Raw genomic sequence first — 19,953 nt, 5'->3', positions numbered from 1 at the left:
CAAGACTTTCTTACTCTTATACTCGAAACGCCCTTGTAATAAAGGCTAACATACCATTTCTCTTCCTAATTGCTTGCTGTGCCTGCTTGTTAACTTTCTGTGATTCATGTACAAGGACCCCCAAATCCCTCTGAATTCCAAGATTTACTAGTTTCTCACCTTTTAAAAAATATTCTGCTTTTCCATTCTTCCTACCAAAGTGGATAATTTTACACTTCCCCACATTATACTCTCTCCGTCACCTTTTGCCCACTCACTTAACTTTTTCCCTTTGTAGCCTCTTTGACCTCCTCACAGCTTACATTCTTACCTAGCTTTGTATCATCAGCAAACTTAGATATGTTACACTCGGTCCCATCATCTAAGTCATTGATATAGATTGTAAATAGCTGAGGCCCAAGCACTGATTCTTGTGGTACCCCACTAGTTACAGCCTGCCAACCCAAAAATTACCCACTTATTCCTACTCTGTGTTCTGTCCATTGCAATAAAGGCTAACATACCACTTGCCTTCCTAATTGGTTGCTGTACCTTGCATCTCCTCTTGATGGCCTGGCAATGGTCCTGAATCCAGTACCAATACATAACTGGGTGGTTCTAACCTTGCTTCTTGTGATTTTGTTTTAGGTTTATGACCGAGTGGCCAAAGAGGGGTTGCTGCCTATGAACAAACGATTGTACAAATTAATGACCCACTGTGGTCCTGTGGCTGGTTGTATTTTTGCTTTAGTTGCTGTTTTGGACTTCCTTTTCTTGTTGATTTTAAGGTGTATAGTTCCAGATTCCATGATTGACATTGCTGTTGATGCCACAGGTGTGAACGGAACTTGGAAGCAAGAACGGGAACTTTCAACAATTGAAAAACTTGGGGAAACTCCACCTTGCTCTGAAAGGAACAGTCGCAAAGTGCGAGCTTAATGCTTTTGTTTATAGCTGCTTCTGGACCCTAGATTTGAATCCTTTGGGATTATCAAATTGTTTTTTGCAGTTTTTCTGTTTTGTAGGATGGAGTACCTTCGTCTAGCTGTTTTGCTACCTCTTAAGTAGCCATTATGAACTTCAGCTGCATAGAAATTAAAGCAGAATTTAATATATGGATGAAAACTTCTAACCGATGTAATTGTCAAATTTCTATGTGTTCATTTATGTATGATCTCTCCTTCCCCAGCAGTTCTGAAAACTTTGGTCAGTACTTTGTGCCATCAGGTCACTCCTGCTGTAAGAATTTTTTAGTACAGTGAAAATGTTAGTAATTTATCTTTTGTCCTGCAGAGCTGCTTTCCTGGCTACAGCCTACTTTTAAATCAGTCATTTCATTCTATTTATCTGATAATTCAAATTATTTAGCACAAAATTCCCACTTTGTGTTATTTACATTCAAATTATCGGATAATTCACAGTTTTTTAGCACAAAAAAGACTTAACATTTTGAAGAGTACACTATACTCATTCCTCTCCAAGTCTTTTTTTTTGATCAGCACATTTAATCAACACATTTTAAGTCTCAAGTTACTGAGCAATAGAATTTCCTGGAAATACTCAGGTCAGGCAGCATCTGTGGAGAGAGAAACAGAGTTAACGTTTCAGGTCGATGACCCTTGCATCCGCAGTATTTTACTTCGGTGTTGCTGTAGAATTTCTGTTTGCTTGCTATGCAGTGCAGAATCTCTTTCCAAAGGGACACACCCGACTTGCCTAAATCCAGAGAGCTAAGGCTCATGTTAGCGGCACCAAGGCTTAGGAATCTCCAGATGTTTGCAGGGGTACTGAAGGAGCTAAAACCCACAACTTGTACATAGCACTGACTCTACCTGTCCATGAGCCAGCCAATCAGGCTCAAATCAGCAGCACAGAAGGAGGCTATTTGGCCCATCTTGTCCGTGCCGGCAGACCAAGAGCTATCCACCCTAATCCCACTTTCCAGCACTTGGTCCGTAGCCTTGTAGGTTATGCACTTCATATCCATGTACTTTTTAAATGTGATGAGGGTCTCTGCCTCTATCACCCTTTCAGGCAGTGAGTTCCAGACCCTCACCACCCTTTGGGTGAAAACATTTCTCCTCAAATCCCCTCTAAACTTCCACCCAATTACTTTAAATATATGCCCCCTGGTTATTGATCCTTCTGCTAAAGGAAATAGGTCCTTCCTATCCACTCTAGTCCCCTCATGATTTTATACACCTCAGTTAGGTCTCCCCTCAGCCTCCTCTGTTCCAAAGAAAGCAACCCCAGCCTATCCAATCTTTCCTCATAGCTAAAATTCCCCAGCCCAGGCAACATCCTCGTAAATCTCCTCTGCACCCCCTCTAGTGCAATCACATCCTTCCTGTAATGTGGTGACCAGAACTGCACGCAGTACTCTAGCTGCGGCCTAACTAGTGTTTTATACAGTTCAAGCATAACCTCCCTGCTCTTATTCGATGCCTCAGCTAATAAAGGAAAGTATCCCGTATGCCTTCTTAACCACCTTATCTACCTGTCCTGTTACCTTCAGGGATCTGTGGCCATGCACTCCAAGGTCCCTCTGATCCTCTGCACTTTTCTGTCCTATCATTTATGTTGTATACCCTTGCCTTGTTAGCCTTCCCCAAATGCATTACCTCTCATTTCTCCAGATTGAATTCCATTTGCCACTGTTCTACCCACCTGACCAGACCATTGATATCTTCCTGCAGTGACCTGGAATACTGCAGATCTGCCTGGCCAGGTATTGGATTATCGAGTTTGCTACAAAAGGTTGATTTGGTTCTGAACTTCCATTGTCAGGGGTGTCATGTTGAGCCCAAGAAGAACCCACTCCTTCCTCCCCTCATCTGTGTAAACAAAAAAAAAAGGGAAAAAGGGCAATAAGCATAAAGCAGATTACTGTCAGCCTAATTCAGTAGTGGGTAGGTTTCTGAGAGATCGTAAGTGTTTAAAGACAGCCAGCAGTCCCATGCAAATATCGGGTCACCGGTAAAACTCGCCGTAATGTAAAAGGCATGTTGTGTCTGACAAATTATGACTTTTTATTAGGAAATATAGGAGTGTATTGATGATGGAAAGGCTATAGATTAATGATCTGGATTTGGGTACAGTATAGAGAGCATGGTTAGTTCTAAAGAGGATTTCCAAAAGATATGGAAAAGTTAGTAGATGTGCGGTGATACATTTTGGGAAGAATAAGGAAAGACCATATATACTAAATAACAAAGCTTTAAAAAGAATAGAGCAGCAGAGAGACTTGAGGGGTCTGATACATCAATCTTTAAAGGTAGGAGAAGTTTATAAAACTAAGGATCCTAAGTTTTATAAATGGGGGTGTGGACGTCGGTGTTGGGGGAGGGGGGAGAGAGGGGGCTGTGATCACTGCAGGGAGTGTACATCGGTTTTGGGGGAGGGGGGAGAGGGTCTGTGATCACTGCAGGGAGTGGACATCAGTGTTGGGGGAGGGGGGGCTGCGATCACTGCAGGGAGTGGACGTCGGTGTTGGGGGAGGGGGGAGAGGGTCTGTGATCACTGCAGGGAGCGGACATCGGTGCTGGGGGAGAGGGCTGTGATCAATGCAGGGAGTGGACATCGGTGTTGGGGGAGAGGGGGCTGTGATCACTGCAGGGAGTGGACATCGGTGCTGGGGGGGAGAGGGGTCTGCGATCTCTGCAGGGAGTGGACATCGGTGTTGGGGGAGGGGTGAAGAGAGGGCTGTGATCACAGCAGGGAGCGGACATCGGTGTTGGGGGAGGGGAGAGAGGGGGCTGTGGTCACTGCAGGGAGTGGACATCGGTGCTGGGGGGGAGAGGGGTCTGCGATCACTGCAGGGAGTGGACATCGGGGGAGGCGGAGAGAGGGGGCTGTGATCACAGCAGGGAGCGGACATCGGTGTTGGAGGGGAGAGAGGGGGCTGTGGTCACTCCAGGGAGTGGAGATTGGTGTTGGGGAGGGGGAAGAGGGGGGCTGTGATCACAGCTGGGAGTGGACATCGGGGGAGGGGGAGAGAGGGGGCTGTGATCACTGCAGGGAGTGGACATCGGTGCTGGGGGGGAGAGGGGTCTGCGATCACTGCAGGGAGTGGACATCGGTGTTGGGGGAGGGGTGAAGAGAGGGGGCTGTGATCACTGCAGGGAGTGGACATCGGTGTTGGGGGAGGGGAGAAACGGGGCTGTGATCACTGCAGGGAGTGGACATCGGTGCTGGGGGGGAGAGGGGGTTGTGATCACTGCAGGGAGTGGACATCAGTGTTGGGGGAGGGGGCTGTGATCATTGCAGGGAGTGGACATCGGTGTTGGGGGAGAGGAGGCTGTGATCACTGCAGGGAGTGGACATCGGTGTTGGGGGAGAGGGGGCCGTGATCACTGCAGGGAGTGGACATTGGGGGAGAGGGGGCTGTGATCACTGCAGGGAGTGGACATCGGTGTTGGGGGAGGGGAGAGAGGGGGCTGTGATCACTCCAGGGAGTGGGTTGGAGATTGGTGTTGGGGGAAGAGGGGGGCTGTGATCACAGCAGGGAGTGGACATTGGTGCTGGGGGGGAGAGGGGGCTGTGATCACTGCAGGGAGTGGACATCGGTGTGGGTGGAGAGGGGGCTGTGATCACTGCAGGGAGTGGACATTGGTGTTGGGGGAGAGGGGAGAGAGGCGGCTGTGATCACTGCTGAGAGCGGATACCGATGCTGGGAGGGGATGGGAGAAGAGAGTCTGCGGAAGGGGGGAGGCCGAAGGCTTCCTTGAGGGGAGCTGGGGGGACCAATCCTGCTCCTCCTGCTGGCCCACAAGGAATGCTGGGAAAGGCTCTTGCCTTCTGAAGCCGGCAGCTCCCGCCTCCCTTTCACTGCCAGGTTTCCTGACCCCTGGGAAAACAACCCAGCAACTGTTGCATTTAAATCAGGCTTCCAGTTGCCCTGTGGGAGCCTGATTTAACTCTGTTAATAAAGCTTCCCGTCTCTCCACAGCGAGACGCTTGCACACCACGCAACCCCCGCTGTGAAAATGGCAACAGATGTGTACACAGCGAGTTGGGGACTCATTCCATGTTTTTACCTTTTTACTCCTCCACCCTCCACCACCGTGACCCTCTACTGCCTGCTGGGGGTTTTGGGTGGCCTGAGTGTCCAAACTGTGACCTTTCGGCTGCATGATGTTTCCAAGCCCTGGCAAGGCTGTCCTCAAAACTGAGGCCATTCAATCCATTTCTGCTTAAAAATCCTGGGCCCAGATTTCTGAGGTCCCTGTTCTGTCACTGGAAGTACATCAGGGTGAGACTCTTGGCTCAGCAGCTGACTGAGAATCTGAGGGCAGGCTCATTTTAATAATTGGGCCGGTTAGCCCTCGCCTGTAATAATATGTTTGTGGTCTACATTAATGACTTGGATATGAATGTAAAAGGTATGATCAGTAAGTTTGCGGATGATACAAAAATTGGTAGGGTGGTAAATAGGGAGGAGGGTAGCCTCAGTCTGCAGGACGATATAGATGGGTTGGTCAGATGGGCGGAACAGTGGCAAATGGAATTTAACCCGGAAAAGTGCGAGGTGATGCACTTTGGGGGGACTAACAAGGCAAGGGAATACACAATGAATGGAAAGACCCTAGGCAAGACGGAGGGTCAGAGGGATCTGGGTGTGCAAGTACACAGATCCCTGAAGGCGGCGGAACAGGTGGATAAGGTGGTAAAAAAGGCATATGGGATACTTGCCTTCATTAGCCGAGGCATTGAATATAAGAGCAAGGAGGTTATGATGGAGCTGTATAAAACACTGGTTAGGCCACAGCTGGAATACTGTGTGCAGTTCTGGTCGCCACACTACAGGAAGGATGTGATCACGTTAGAGAGGGTGCAGAGGAGGTTCACCAGGATGTTACCAGGGCTGGAGCGCTTCAGCTATGAAGAGAGACTGGGCAGATTGGGTTTGTTTTCCTTGGAGCAGAGGAGGCTGAGGGGGGACATGATTGAGGTGTACAAAATTATGAGGGGCATAGATAGGATGGATGCTGAGGAGCTTTTTCCCTTAGTAGAGGGGTCAATAACTAGGGGGCATAGATTCAAGGTAAAGGGCGGGAGGTTTAGAGGGGATTTGAGAGAGAACTTTTTCACCCAGAGGGTGGTTGGAGTCTGGAACTCACTGCCTGAAAGGGTTGTGGAGGCAGAAACCCTCAACATTTAAGAAGCATTTGGATGAGCACTTGAAATGCCATAGCATACAAGGCTACGGACCAAATGCTGGAATATGGGATTCGATTAGACAGGGCTTGATGGCCGGTGTGGACACGATGGGCCGAAGGGCCTCTATCCGTGCTGTATTACTCTATGACTAAGAGGTGCTGGAGATTCAGAGCTGCAACTTATTACTCCGATAGGGAGGGGGTGCCAGAGGCTCTTAATGTGCTCAAGATTCGTTCTTCACAGGAAACCAAAGCTGACATCATGAGATAATCAGAGCCCCAAGACAACCTCTCCCTAAAAGTCTCTACTAGGAGGGGGGCGGCGGCAGGTGGATAACCCACCTGTGCTGTTGCAGCTCCCCCCTCCACCACCTGTAATGATCAATAACGTCATTCTATAGTGGACACTAGGTGGCGCCGTAGAGCTGTGTATTGCTGTGTATATAGTATGTGTTTAAGACTACACTACCCACGATGCACTAGGCTACCCACAAGGCAGTAGTCAAGATGGAAACCTCTAGAATGATGCTGTAGAAGTCCTCATGTACTGAAGTCCTCATATACTAAATAAAGTGACTAGCTTAGAAGCTAGCTGTGTTCATAAGAATGTCTATTTATTAATAAACATAACATGGTACCAGGATTGGTAAATATCTGCTAAAAAATTGTGAAAAGCGACATGGAGAATTTGAAGCCACCCGAGCGTTTGAAACTCACGGAAAATGTCGACTACAATTGGCGGATTTTTAAACAACAATTCGAACTCTACATTGCTGCCATCGGGTTCGGTACGAAGCCAGACGCAAGGAAACTAGCATTGCTGCTCACGGTTGCAGGCCCACAGGCGATAGAGGTATTTAATACATTTGTATTTAATCCAGAGGAGAACAGGGAAAATTTAGACGATGTGCTAAAGAAATTTGATACACATTGTTCTCCCAAAAAGAATGAGACCTATGAAAGATACATGTTCTGTTCAAGGACACAGCAGCAAAATGAGACTTTTGATAGCTTTATAACTGATCTGAAACTGAAAGCACAGACATGTAATTTCTCTGAGCTGAAAGCATCCATGATTCGTGACCAAATTGTGTTTGGTATTCATGATGAAAAGGTCAGGGAACGTCTGTTGAGAGAAACTGAACTAACATTGGAAAATGCTGTGAATATATGCCAAGCCAGTGAGCTAACTCGACAGCACGCAAAGACGTTCAGTGAAATCAATAATGATGCGAGTGTAGTAAGTGCTGCTGTCAGTGCTGTGCCCTACAAGGGGAAGAAACATGGGCAGAACAGAAATGAAAAGCAATCGGAGGAAGCAATTTTTAATTGTAAATGCTGTGGTTACAAACACCAGTTAAGACAATGCCCAGCGTTTGGAAAAACGTGCACAAAATTTCATGGAAAGAATCACTTTGCCAAACAATGCTTTTCAAAAGTAAAAACAAAGAAAGGGCAACAAAACCGAGTTAATGTGATTGAGGACACTGATTTAAGTGAGACATTTTTTGTAAGAATGGTGTCATGTGACAATATAGAAAAGGATACAGAAAATGTGCAGCCCTCAGGAATAAACAATGCTGAACATAAAGTTAATGCAGTAAAAGAGGACGAATGGATGATCCCACTGCAGGTAAATGGAGCATTAGTTACATTGAAACTAGACACTGGGGCAAAAGCAAACTTAATCAGTATGAGTGAGATTAAAAATATGATAGAAAAGCCCAAAATACAGAAAAAGTCAGTACTACTGAAGGACTATAATGGACAGAAAATAGATAGCTTAGGTGTATGCAGACTTAAAGTGACAGTCAAAGACAAAGTGCATCTCATGTTTTCTGTTGTGGCTGAAGGACTTGATTCACTACTGGGTGACAAAGCTTGTGAGGACTTCGAATTGGTCAAGAGAGTATACCGTATCAACTGTGCCATAAACAGACCAGATGACTCAGTGGATTCTGTAGTAAATAATTTCCAGGATGTGTTCAAAGGATTTGGAGTTCTACCATTCAGTTACAAGATCCAGCTAAAGGAGGATGCTCAGCCAGTGGTACATGCTCCATGAAGAGTTCCAGCACCCCTGCGTGACCGGCTCAAGAAAGAACTGGACAAAATGACCACACTAGGAGTCATCAGGAAAGTCGAAGAGCCAACAGACTGGGTTAACTCCATGGTATGTGTAAAGAAAAAGAACAATGATCTAAGAATATGCATGGATCCAAAGGACTTAAATGCAAACATAAAACGTGAACACTACCAGATTCCCAAGCGAGAAGAAATCACCAGTGAAATGTCAGGTGCCAGATACTTTACAAAGCTCGATGCCTCACAAGGATTTTGGCAACTAAAACTGGATGAAGAGAGCACCAAATACTGTACCTTCAACACCATTTGGCAGGTATTGTTTCCTCAATGCCTTTCGGGATAATATCTGCATCTGAAATCTTACATAGAGCAAAATTGAAGGTCTGGAAGGAGTCCGGGTCTATGTTGATGACATTATCATCTGGGGCTCCACACTAGAAACACGAGACTATATAAGAGCAGATCGATGACAATGCCGCAACTGCATCTTGTCAATCACTACCAGAACAATCTCATGAAGACACATCAGACTTACCCATGTTGAGAAGATCCACACGTGAAGTAAAAAAGCCTGATAGACTTAATCTTTGAGTATAATGTAAAGCTTTGAAAATGTGTTGACTTGTGAAAATGTTTGTTTATAGAGCACTAACAAAAGTGTTACTGATATCATCTTTATTGTTTTTCTTGAAAGTTGATTGACATTGATTTTGTTTAACCTCAAAGAAAGGGGGATGTAATGATCAATAACATGTCATTCTATAGTGGACACTAGGTGGAGCCGTAGAGCTGTGTATTGCTGTGTATATAGTTGTATGTGTTTAAGACTACACTACCCACGATGCACTAGGCTACCCACAAGGCAGTAGTCAAGATGGAAACCTCTAGAATGATGCTGTAGAAGTCCTCATGTACTGAAGTCCTCATATACTAAATAAAGTGACTAGCTTAGAAGCTAGCTGTGTTCATAATAAGAATGTCTATTTATTAATGAACATAACACCACCCCCACTGCTGCTGGTCCGAAATTACCAAGGGATCTTTAATGGGTGAACCTGGCACGCCTCGGTTCTGTCCCACTGTCTCAATTTCCTGCCCTCCGTATGGACAATCCACCAGGATTGTGCCCTTTCCACCCGAGGAACTTTGGCCTCCTTAGTTACTGGTTGTTTGAATTTTGCGGTACGATGGTTTAGAAAGAGCTACTTTTAGTGGGGCTGCCTCATTGGTGGATAAGTGCTACATCAGAACATCAGAATTTGTTAATATTAGTAACAAGATATATTGAAATTAATGGGAATATGTATTGAAACTATATACGACAACCAGACTCGATGGGGCACATCTATGAGGTTACTATGACCAAAAGTTGGCCAATGCCATCTCTGGATCAGCAGGGGAATGTCCATCACGCATAGCCCTTGGCCATGTACAGTAAGTACTATAAATCTCAATTACCCAAACTGATCCCAAATTTTTCTCTAGTATCATGTGGGTCGATGGAGGTTCAGAGAACACTGGCACTCATTCCCTATTCCAGAGCAGCCAGACATAATCAGTAGCACTTAGTCATCCTCTGCTTTACCTCAGCCTCATGTTCTCTGCCTGACAGCTATTTTTACAAGTTAATTAAATGGACTACAAACTTATTAATGCCTATATGATGTGGTAATTCAGTTTGATGTTCTTGCTTTGTATTATGCTGCTGCCTATCATTTAACTAGTGATTACATTTTCTGATCTGATGGGCCAAATGATGTAATTAAGTTAACACAAATGCAAACTACTGTGGATGCTGGAAATCTGAAATAACAACAGAAAATGCTGGAAACACTCAGCAGGTCAGGCAGCATCTGTGGAGAGAGAAACCGAGTCAGTGTTTGAAACATTAACTCCGTTTTTCTCTCTCCATGGATGCTGCCTGACCTGAGTGTTTCCAGCATTTTCTGATGTAATTAAGTTATTGTGTTAACAATATCGGGTGAAAAGAATGGTGGAACTAAGTTTATATTTTGCATGTTTTACAAATTGTACATTAGTCTGCTTTAATTTCTGTACACAAGATATCGCTAATACACAAGATATCCCAAAAGCTATCCTTCAACATCATGGAGCATAAACATGGACTGGTTGAGTCGAATGGCCTGTTTCTGTGCTGTATATCCTATGTAACATCCTGGGGGGTCACCATTGGCCAGAAACTTAACTTACTGTGGCTACAAGAGCAGGTCAGAGGCTGGGTATTCTACGGCGAGTGTCTCACCTCCTGACTCCCCAAAGCCTTTCCACCATCTACAAGGCACAAGTCAGGAGTATGATGGAATACTTCCCACTCACCTGGATGGGTCCAGCTCCAACAACACTCAAGAAGCTCGACACCATCCAAGACAAAGCAGCCCGCTTGATTGGCATCCCATCCACCACCATAAACATCCACTCCCTCCACCACCGGCGTACCGTGGCTGCAGTGTGTACCATCTACAAGATGCATTGCAGTAACTCGCCAAGGCTTCTTCAACAACATCTCCCAAACTCACGACGTCTACCATCTAGATGGACAAGGGCAGCAGGTGCTTTGGAACACCACAACCTTCCAAGTTCCCCTCCAAGTCACACACCATCCTGCCTTGGAAATATATCGACGATCCTTCATCGACGCTGGGTCAAAATCCTGGAACTCCCTCCCTAACAGGGAGTACCTTCACCACACAGACTGCAGCAGTTCAAGAAGGCGGCTCACCCTCAACCACCTTCTCGAGGGCAGTTAAGGATGGACAATAAATGCTGGTCTTGCCAGCGATGCCCGCATCCCGTGAACGAATAAATAATTTAAAAAAGGCTTTGTGACTCTACCTCCCAACCAGCAGCAACACTGGAGTGGATGTGCTGGATTGGTTGAAGCCGACAGCCAGGGAGGCCCAGTTACAAACCACATCCTCCCAGTCACTGACCCGCTCAAATCCGGCAAAGTTGTCGTTACCAACAGCGAAGCAAGACCTTTTGCAACAGGAGCCGGTGGTACCAACACAGTGCAGGCACAATATAAAGGCAGATAAACTGGAACATAAAGTTCTTCATTTGGAGCCCCATCACTTGTTCAAGCCCTGCTTTCCTACACAAAATATTAACATGATCCAGGACCCCAACCAATACTGACACACCCTGCACGCACTCGGATAGGGATGTGAATTTCCCGGGCACTGCTGTTAGCAGCCTGGAAGCATTTTTCCCTTTAAATTTCTCACCGTAGTAGTGTCCCCTTCCTGCCGCCACCCGCTCTTGAACATCACCCTCCCCCCACCCCCCCTGCCCCGCAACCCCACCACAGAACGTCAGTTGTCACTTAGCAATGACCAGAAATATTAAAAAATCTCTGTTTTTAGGACAAGCAGCTTCAGTTTTTTTTAACAAAATCAAAATACTGCAGATGTTGGAAATCTGAAATAAATACAAAATGCTGGAAATACTCAGCAGGTCAGGCAGCATCTATGGAGAGAGAAACAGAGTCAATGGGCAGGATTTTCATTGGGCCATGGAGGCGGGATTGGCGGTGTGTGGGGGTGTTAAAATCCCGAAATCAGGGGGCACGAACCCATCCTGCCCCCAACCCGCCTCCATGCCAGTTTCAAAGGAGGTGGGTACTTGACCCGCACTGGGACCCGCCTCCCTGAGGCAGGAAGGGGATTAGTGCTAATTAACTGCCTGTTAACAGGCAGTTTTTAGCCTAATCCCTATTTTCATTGTTGAAATGTGGGATTTCCGATGGCTCCAAACCACGCTAAGTTAGTGAGGCGGGCCGTCGGGGTGAAGGGCTTGGAGGGGTCGAGATGTCCGGTGTTCAGGTGGGTGATGGGTGCATGAGTGCAGAGGTAAGTGTGTTTGGTGTGTGTAAAGTGTTTAAAGAAGTTGTACTTACATTTACTTACCTTTACAGCCTTCTTTCCCTCAGATCGCGGGAGTCCCTCATCTCACCGGCACAGAAAGCAAAATGGCCACGATCTGTCAAAAGTTCCAGCATTCAGTTTTCTGTTCCGGGGAGATCTCTAAATCATCCTGATGGGAAGGAATTAACTTGGAGTACAGATTATCAGTGTTTGACAGCTTCAAACAGCTGTCAAACACTGATATTTCATCTGTCAAAAGGACTTGACAGATGAAATATCAATCTGTGACGCCACCTGTTGCCAGGTGGCCTTTCATTGGCCTGCTGAGCCCACTGGGTGGGCTCAACAAGGTCAATCAAGTCAAAATCGCATGGGTTGGCTAGAACTCGATGGAGGCGGGACTACAACCCCAAAAGTTGTAGTCCCGCCTCCTACCCAACTCCTCAATGAAAATCCAGCCCAATGTCTCAGGGTAACTCTTTCTCTCTCCACAGATGCTGTCTGACCACCTGATTATTTCCAGCATTTTCTGTTTTTATTTCAGTTTTATTTTAAATCGGACATACCATATACATGGCATAACTAACCAAAAATAATTTTCTCCACTTCGTATTTGCTTTCCTCTCATCCAAAATATCTCGCCTAACCTTGGCTTCATGTTTGTAATGATTGCTAACTCCATGCTCTCCTCCGTCTGCCACTCTGGTGACCTTGCAATGATGGTCTGTGTCAGGGAACACAGTGCAGATGGTGTTGGGATCCCAATGTCCCTTATTTTGTGAAAGTGGTCCATTCTTACTACAGAAAATAGAGAGGTTTCCCGAATTAGAATTAGCCTCCCCCAACAGCATTCTTCAACCTTCTTAATGTTGCAGGGAGATTTAGGAAATCTACAACAGATCACAAAGGCAGCTAGCACTGCACCAAACATGCATATCTACTAGAGGAGCAGTCTAAAATGTTAAACACCTGGATGATCTCCAACCCTATAATTCCATGGTACATGCCTCAGGCATCATTCAATGTCTTCCAGTTGCCAGAGATCTGTGTATTCATGCTCACATACGGCGAACACCTCGAGTCTCTTCGCCGGGAGCAAGCGGAAGCCAAGTGCAAACAGCGCAAGGAGCATACATCAACCCAAGCACCCCATCCACCCGCCCCTTCAATCACCGTCTGCCCCACCTGTGACAGAGACTGTAGGTCCCGCATTGGACTCAGCAGTCACCTGAGAACTCATTTTTAATGTGGAAGAAAGTCATCCTCGGTTCCGAGGGACTGCCTGAGAAGAGAAGAAGCCCTTGCCCTTCTAGGTGGTAGAGGCCCTGAGTTTGGGAGGTGCTGTCAAAGAAGCCTTGGCGAGTTGCTGCAGTGCATCTTATAGATGGTACACACTGCAGCCACGGTACACTGGTAGTGGAGGGAGTGAATCTTTAAGGTGGTGGATGGGATGCCAATCAAGCAGGCTGCTTTTTTCTGGATGGTGTCGAGTTTCTTGAGTGTTGTTGGAGCTGCACACATCCAGGCAAGTGGAGAGTATTCCATCACACTCCTGACTTGTGCCTTGTAGATGGTGGAAAGGCTTTGGGAAGTCAGCAGGTGAGACACTCGCTGCAGAATACCCAGCCTCTGACCTGTTCTTGTAGCCACAGTATTTATGTGGCTGGTCCAGTTAAGTTTCTGGTCAATGGTGACCCCCAGGATGTTGATGTTGGGGGACTCGGCGATGGTAATCCCATTGAATGTCAAGGGGTGATGGTTAGAAGCTCTCTTGTTGGAGATAGTCATTGCCTGGCACTTATGTGGCACGAATGTTACTTGCCATTTATCAGCCCAAGCCTGAATGTCATCCAGGTCTTGCTGCATGCGGGCATAGACTGCTTCATTATCTGAAGAGTTGTGAATGGAACTGAACACTGTGCAATCATCAGTGAACATCCCCACTTCGGACCTCATGATGAAGGGAAGATCATTGATGAAGCAGCTGAAGACGGTTGGGCCTAGGACACAGCCCTGAGGAACTCCTGCAGCGATGTCCTGGGCTGAGATGATTGGCCTCCAACAACCGCAACCATCTTCCTTTCTGCTAGGTATGACTCTAGCCAGTGGAGAGTTTTTCCCCTCATTACCATTGACTTCAATTTTACTAGGGCTCCTTGATGCCACACTCGGTCAAATGCTGCCTTGATGTCAAGGGCAGTCACTCTCACTTCACCTCTGGAATTCAACTTTTTTGTCCATGTTTGGAGCAAGGCTGTAATGAAGTTTGAAGCCGAGTGGTCCTGGCGGAACCCAATCTGAGCATCAGTGAGTAGGTTATTGGTGAGTAAGATAGCACTGTCGATTTTCCTTTGTTTAGCATGCATGTAGTCCTGATTTGCAGCTTCCTCATTTTTAGGTACGCCTGGTGCTGCTCCTGGCATGCTCTTCTACACTCCTCATTGAACCAGGGTTGGTCGCCTGGCTTGATGTTAATGATTCAGTGAGGGATATGCCGGGCCATGACAGATTGTAGTGGAATACAATTCTGCTGCTGCTGATGGCCCACCGCACCTCATGGATGCCCAGTTTTGAGCTGCTAGATCTGTTCTTAATCTATCTCATTTAGCACGGTGGTAGTGCCGCACAACACAATGGAGGTGTCCTCAGTGTGAAAATGAGAGTTTGTCTCCACAAGGACTATGTGGTGGTCACTGCTACCAATACTGTCATGGACAGATGCATCTGCAACAGGTAGATTGGTGAGGATGAGGTCAAGTAGGTTTTTCCCCTCGTGTTGGTTCTCTCATACCTGCTGCAGGTCCAGTCTGGCAGTTATGTCCTTCAGGACTCGGCTAGCTTGGTCAGTTATGGTGCTACCGAGCCACACTTGGTGATGAACATTGAAGTCACCCACCAGCAGAGTACTGATTCATCAGCTGAAGGGAGGGCAGTAGGTGGTAATCAGCAGGAGGTTTCCTTGCCCATGTTTGACCTGATGCCATGAGATTTCATGGGGTCCGGAATCAATGTTGAGGACTCCCAGGGCCACTTCCTCATGACTGTATACCACTGTGCCGCCACCCCTGGTGGGACAGGACATACCCAGGGATGGTGATGGAGGAGTCTGGGACATTGGAAGGTATCAGTAAGAGTCAGGCTGTTGCTTAACTAGTCTTGGGACAACTCTCCTAATTTTGGCACAAGTCCCCAGATGTTGGCGAGGAGAATTTTGCAGGGTCGACTGGGCTGGGTGTGCCCTTGTCGTGTCCGAAGCTGGTTGCGAGGTCAATGCCGGGTGGTCCGTCCGGTTTTATTCTTACTATTGTTTCTTGTAGCGGTTTGTTACAACCGAGTGACTTGCTAGCCCATTTCAGAGGGCAAATTAAGAGTCAACCACATTGCTGTGGGTCTGGAGTCACATATAGGCCAGACCAGGTAAGGACAGCAGATTTCCTTCCCTAAAGAACATTAGCGAACCAGATGGGTTTTTACTACAATCATGTAGTTTCATGGTCACCATTACTGACACTAGCTTTTTATTCCAGGATTTATTTAATTAACTGAATTTAAATTCCCCAGCTGCCATGGTGGGATTTGAACTCACATCTCTGGATCATTAGGCCAGACCTTTGGATTACTAGCCCAGTAACATAACCACTATGGTACCATTCCCACAACTCCATGTTCCCGCCAGCTCCCCATAGCCCTTGATACCCCTGGAGTCCAAAATTCTATCTATCTCAGCCTTGAATGTACTCAATGACTCAGCCTTTTGGGGTAGAGAATTCCCAAGATTCAGAGCCCTCTGAATGAAGATATTTCAGCTTTTGATTCTTTATTAAGTTGTCAGCTTTTGAGAGATTTTTTTTTGCATATTTGGATTAAGGTGCAGACAGGGAGGAAAGCTGTGTGATCCTAAGACACAGCGTGGCTGTGACAATGGAATAAATACCACTGTGGAGTTTGATGAAAACTACCTTTCTGGAGCAATTTCTCTCATGTTACACAACATGACCCTGTCTACATCTTGTTCCTGCTTCAGGGAAATGCTGAGCTGGCTGCCCATCCCACAGCTGTGTGACCTGCCAAAGCAGATCTCTGAGCATTTGTCCAAGTATATGTACATAGAGCTCTGCTCATTTATGCCCAGATCAATTTACATTTTCAACATTTGCAAAGAGCTGACAAACACATTTACCAACAAAAAGTTAAAAGTAAAGTTTAAAACATTTGCTGTGAATCAACTCCATAGTTGTACTGAAGTTGGTGCAAAGGCTCCTTGAGGTGATCTCACATTGGTTGCCAAAAATAAGTTCCTGGTGACTTTAACCACTGGTTTTGAAAAGGAAAAAATTGCAGGACTATGGGGAAAGAACAGGGAAGTGGAACTATTTGGATAGCTCTTTCAAAGAGCAGGCACAGGCACGATGGGCTGAATGGCTGCTGTATCATTCTATGATAGTTATAACCTTTTGCTTCATTCAATGCAAATGAGTGGTATATCTGGCCTATCAGTGCCCATGATAGCGATGCAATGTACTGTATGTTCTGCACTACTGCCACTTAGTGACCAACAAAGAACTGCAGCTGCTAGGAACTCTGGGGAGATTTTAAGGGGCAGTCCCTCCAAGGAATGGCAACTGAGATAAGGTAGGAAGTCTCTGGTGCTCCTGGAGGGAAAATGCTTCATATAAAAAAGGTTAGAAATATGCTGATTTTGTTTTTTGACATATGATAGATCTGAGTCTTGGTATTGGCAAGCTCAGACCTGTGGAAACAGGTTTGTTCACAGAGAAGCCGTGTTCATCACTGCAAACCAGTGAAACTCGACAAGGCCAGCTCACACTTTATATTTGAAAATAAATAGTTTAGCGTAGGGTGGACAGAACAAGTCCTACCCTATACCTGGTAATAAAATCATGCTGGAAAGGTTTCTAAGGAGTCTGGACTTTAAGGCCTGTGACAGGTTTAAAGCTCTTGCTTTTCAGATCTTTTAACATTGTCTGCCTCCTCCAAAGCCAATGAGTTACTCATTTAACCAGGTGACCTTGGAAAGATGCCAGGGAGGGGCCACATGTCTCCCCATACGGAGCGAGGTAGGGAAGCTGGAGGGAAAGTCACCTCAGGCTGCTCTTACATAAAGAGCTGTCACCATCGGCTAAAAGCTCAGTGTGAGTTTCAGTCACAAGTCAGCTGCATACCCAAGACTTCACCTCATGGTGAGCTGCGTCTCAGCCACAGGTCTGTGCCAGCTTTCATCCTCTTACTGCTCATGTGGCCACTGATGTTCTTCGATTGTTGTCAGAGTAACAGAGTTCTATCTCCTGGCGAGAAGCCTTTGTGAATGTTAGTGAAAAAGTCAAGGTGAGTATAATGCAGGGTGAAACCAGTGCTTCACATACACTTCTGATTCAAATATAAGTGTTGGTTAGACTGGGAAACACAGGCCTCGATTTTACAACCCCACTGCTACCCCCCCCCCCCCACGCAAAGGGTGGGGGGTGGGAGAGGGGATGGGGTGGGGCGGGGTTAAAATACTGGGCTTGAGCAACCCAACCACGTTGCCGCCCCTTTAAATTTCAATGTACAGAAATGAGGCTATCCATGAGGCTCCTGCAAAAGGCAGGCAGGGGCCTAATTAACATTCAAAGTCGCAGCCTGATGACATTGACACTGCGACTTAAATGTAACAGCGAGTGAGGGGGTGACCCACGCTTTGGGATTCCCGGCAGCTGATCCAAGACTGGAGGTGCCGACTGGCCAAGGTAAGTGCTGATGATCAGCTTCTTTTAGCACTCCTTGTGGGCCAGGAGGAGCAGGAATGGCCCTCGGGCTCCACAGGATAATAAGGACTGCGACAGCCAGAGCTCCCAACCCATGATCACACCCCCAGATCTACCTTTCTCACGGCTGGGCTGGGACATCCTCTAGACCAGCGATATTGCACTATCCTGGAATGGGCGCGCTGCATTGGAATACCCGTTCAGGGTGTGCAGCTTCCCACATACATGTGAAAACAACCCCCACAGACATGTGAACACAGCCCCCACATACGTGTGAACACGACCCCCCCACATACGTGTGAACACGGCTCCCACATACATGTGAACACAGCCTCCCACATACGTGTGAACACAACCCTCACATCCTTGGCTATGGTATTATTTATTTTTCTTTTAAGTTCCCCTTAGCTAAGGAATTCTTTGTTGAATCATTTGTGCAATTGAAAATATGTATTCTATTACTTTCTAACCTGTTTGCAAATTGAATCTTTGCCAAAACAATTCCATTATTCACGATGTGTGTTAGCTGTGGCTCAGTGGGTAGCACTCTCTAGGTAGGAGGGGCTAGGAGTAAGCAGGTGCTGCTGGTTGCCTGACTACTGCAGGGAGTTGGAGTGAGCTTGTAAAAAGTTGGTGGTGGTTTTTTTTTTAAGGTTTTAGGGTCTTTTTTGTCTCATAAACAGCAGCCAGATGGCTGCTGAGGGGCCTGGAATGCCAGGCCACTCAGAGGACAGAGTTCCCAAGATGAATTTAATCAGGGGAGAAACTGTTGTTGGAAGGAAGAGAACATAGAAACATAGAAGATAGGAGCAGGAGTAGGCCATTCGGCCCCTTGAGCCTGTTCCGCTATTTAATGAGATCATGGCTGATCCTCCAAATTCAGTACCCTGTCCCTGCTTTCTGCCCATATCCCTTGATCCCTTTGGTCTTAAGAAATATATCTAACTCCTTCTTGAATATATTTAGTAAGTTGGCCTCAACTGCCTTCTGTGGTAGAGAATTCCACAGGTTCACCACTCTCTGGGTGAAGAAATTCCTCCTCATTTCAGTCCTAAATGGCTTACCCCTTATCTTTAGACTATGACCCCTGGTTCTGGACTCCCCTGCCATCAGGAACATCCTTCCTGCATCTAGTCTGTCTAGTCCTGTTAGAATTTTATAAGTTTCAATGAGCTCCCTTCTCATTCTTCTAAACTCTAGCGAATATAAGCCTAATTGACTCAATCTCTCTTCATACATCATCCCTGCCATCCCAGGTATCAGTCTGGTGAATCTTTGCTGCACTCCCTCCATGGCAAGAACATCCTTCCTCAGATAAGGCGACCAAACCTGCACACAATACTCAAGGTGTGGTCTCACCAAGGCCCTGTACAACTGCAGCAAGACATCCTTGCTCCTGTACTCGAATCCTCTCGCTATGAAGGCCAAAATACCATTTGCCTTCTTAACCGCCTGCTGCACCTGTATGCTTACCTTCAGCGACTGGTGCACAAGGACACCCAGGTCTCGTTGCACTTCCCCTTTTCCCAATCAATTGCCATTCAGATAATAATCTGCCTTCCTGTTTTTGCCACCAAAGTAGATAACCTCGCATTTAGCCACATTATACTGCATCTGCCATGCATCTGCCCAATCACCCATCCTGTCCAAATCATATTGGAGTTTCTCTGCATCCTCCTCACAGCACACACACCCACCCAGCTTTGTGTCATCTGCAAACCTGGAGATATTACATCTAGTTCCGTCGTCTAGATCGTTAATATATATTGTGAATAGCTGGGGTCCTAGGACCGATCCCTGTGGTACCCCACTAGTCACTGCCTGCCACTCGGAAAAAGACCCGTTTATTCCAACTCTTTGCTTTCTGTCTGCCAACCAGTTCTCTGTCCAAGTCAATACCTTGCCCCCAATCCCATGTGCCTTAACTTTACACGCTAATCTCTTATGCGGGACCTTATCGAAAGCCTTCTGAAAGTCCAAATACACCACATCCACTGGTTCTCCCTTATCTATTTTACCAGTTACATCCTCAAAAAATTCCAGTAGATTAATCAAGCACGATTTACCTTTTGTAAATCCATG

At 46.4% G+C, this 19,953-nt stretch overlaps 2 protein-coding genes across 3 annotated transcripts in view; both read left to right on the top strand.

The window, feature by feature from the left end:
* piga (phosphatidylinositol glycan anchor biosynthesis, class A) overlaps positions 1 to 1,111 on the top strand; it is a 30,999-nt gene extending 29,888 nt beyond the window's left edge. Inside the window, exon 5 of one of the 2 annotated variants that reach the window (XM_086006514.1) lies at positions 628 to 1,111. In XM_086006514.1, the coding sequence (XP_085862640.1) occupies positions 628 to 918 (291 nt within the window). In that variant the 3' untranslated portion in view covers positions 919 to 1,111. The remainder of the gene's footprint in view (positions 1 to 627) is intronic. The other variant, XM_086006515.1, reaches the window with a different exon arrangement.
* A 15,605-nt stretch (positions 1,112 to 16,716) lies between these two features.
* LOC147107462 (ankyrin repeat and SOCS box protein 9-like) overlaps positions 16,717 to 19,953 on the top strand; it is a 195,142-nt gene continuing 191,905 nt past the window's right edge. The window contains exon 1 of the mRNA XM_086006512.1: positions 16,717 to 16,787. The gene's annotated coding sequence lies outside the window, so the exon portion shown is untranslated. The remainder of the gene's footprint in view (positions 16,788 to 19,953) is intronic.

The sequence above is a fragment of the Somniosus microcephalus genome, chromosome 14 (assembly GCF_052327205.1).
Source record: "Somniosus microcephalus isolate GS21.2 chromosome 14, FLI_Smic_1.0, whole genome shotgun sequence".
Lineage (NCBI taxonomy): Eukaryota > Metazoa > Chordata > Chondrichthyes > Squaliformes > Somniosidae > Somniosus > Somniosus microcephalus.
Note: the sequence above shows the minus strand (reverse complement) of the source record. Positions and strands in the feature narration are given on the sequence as shown.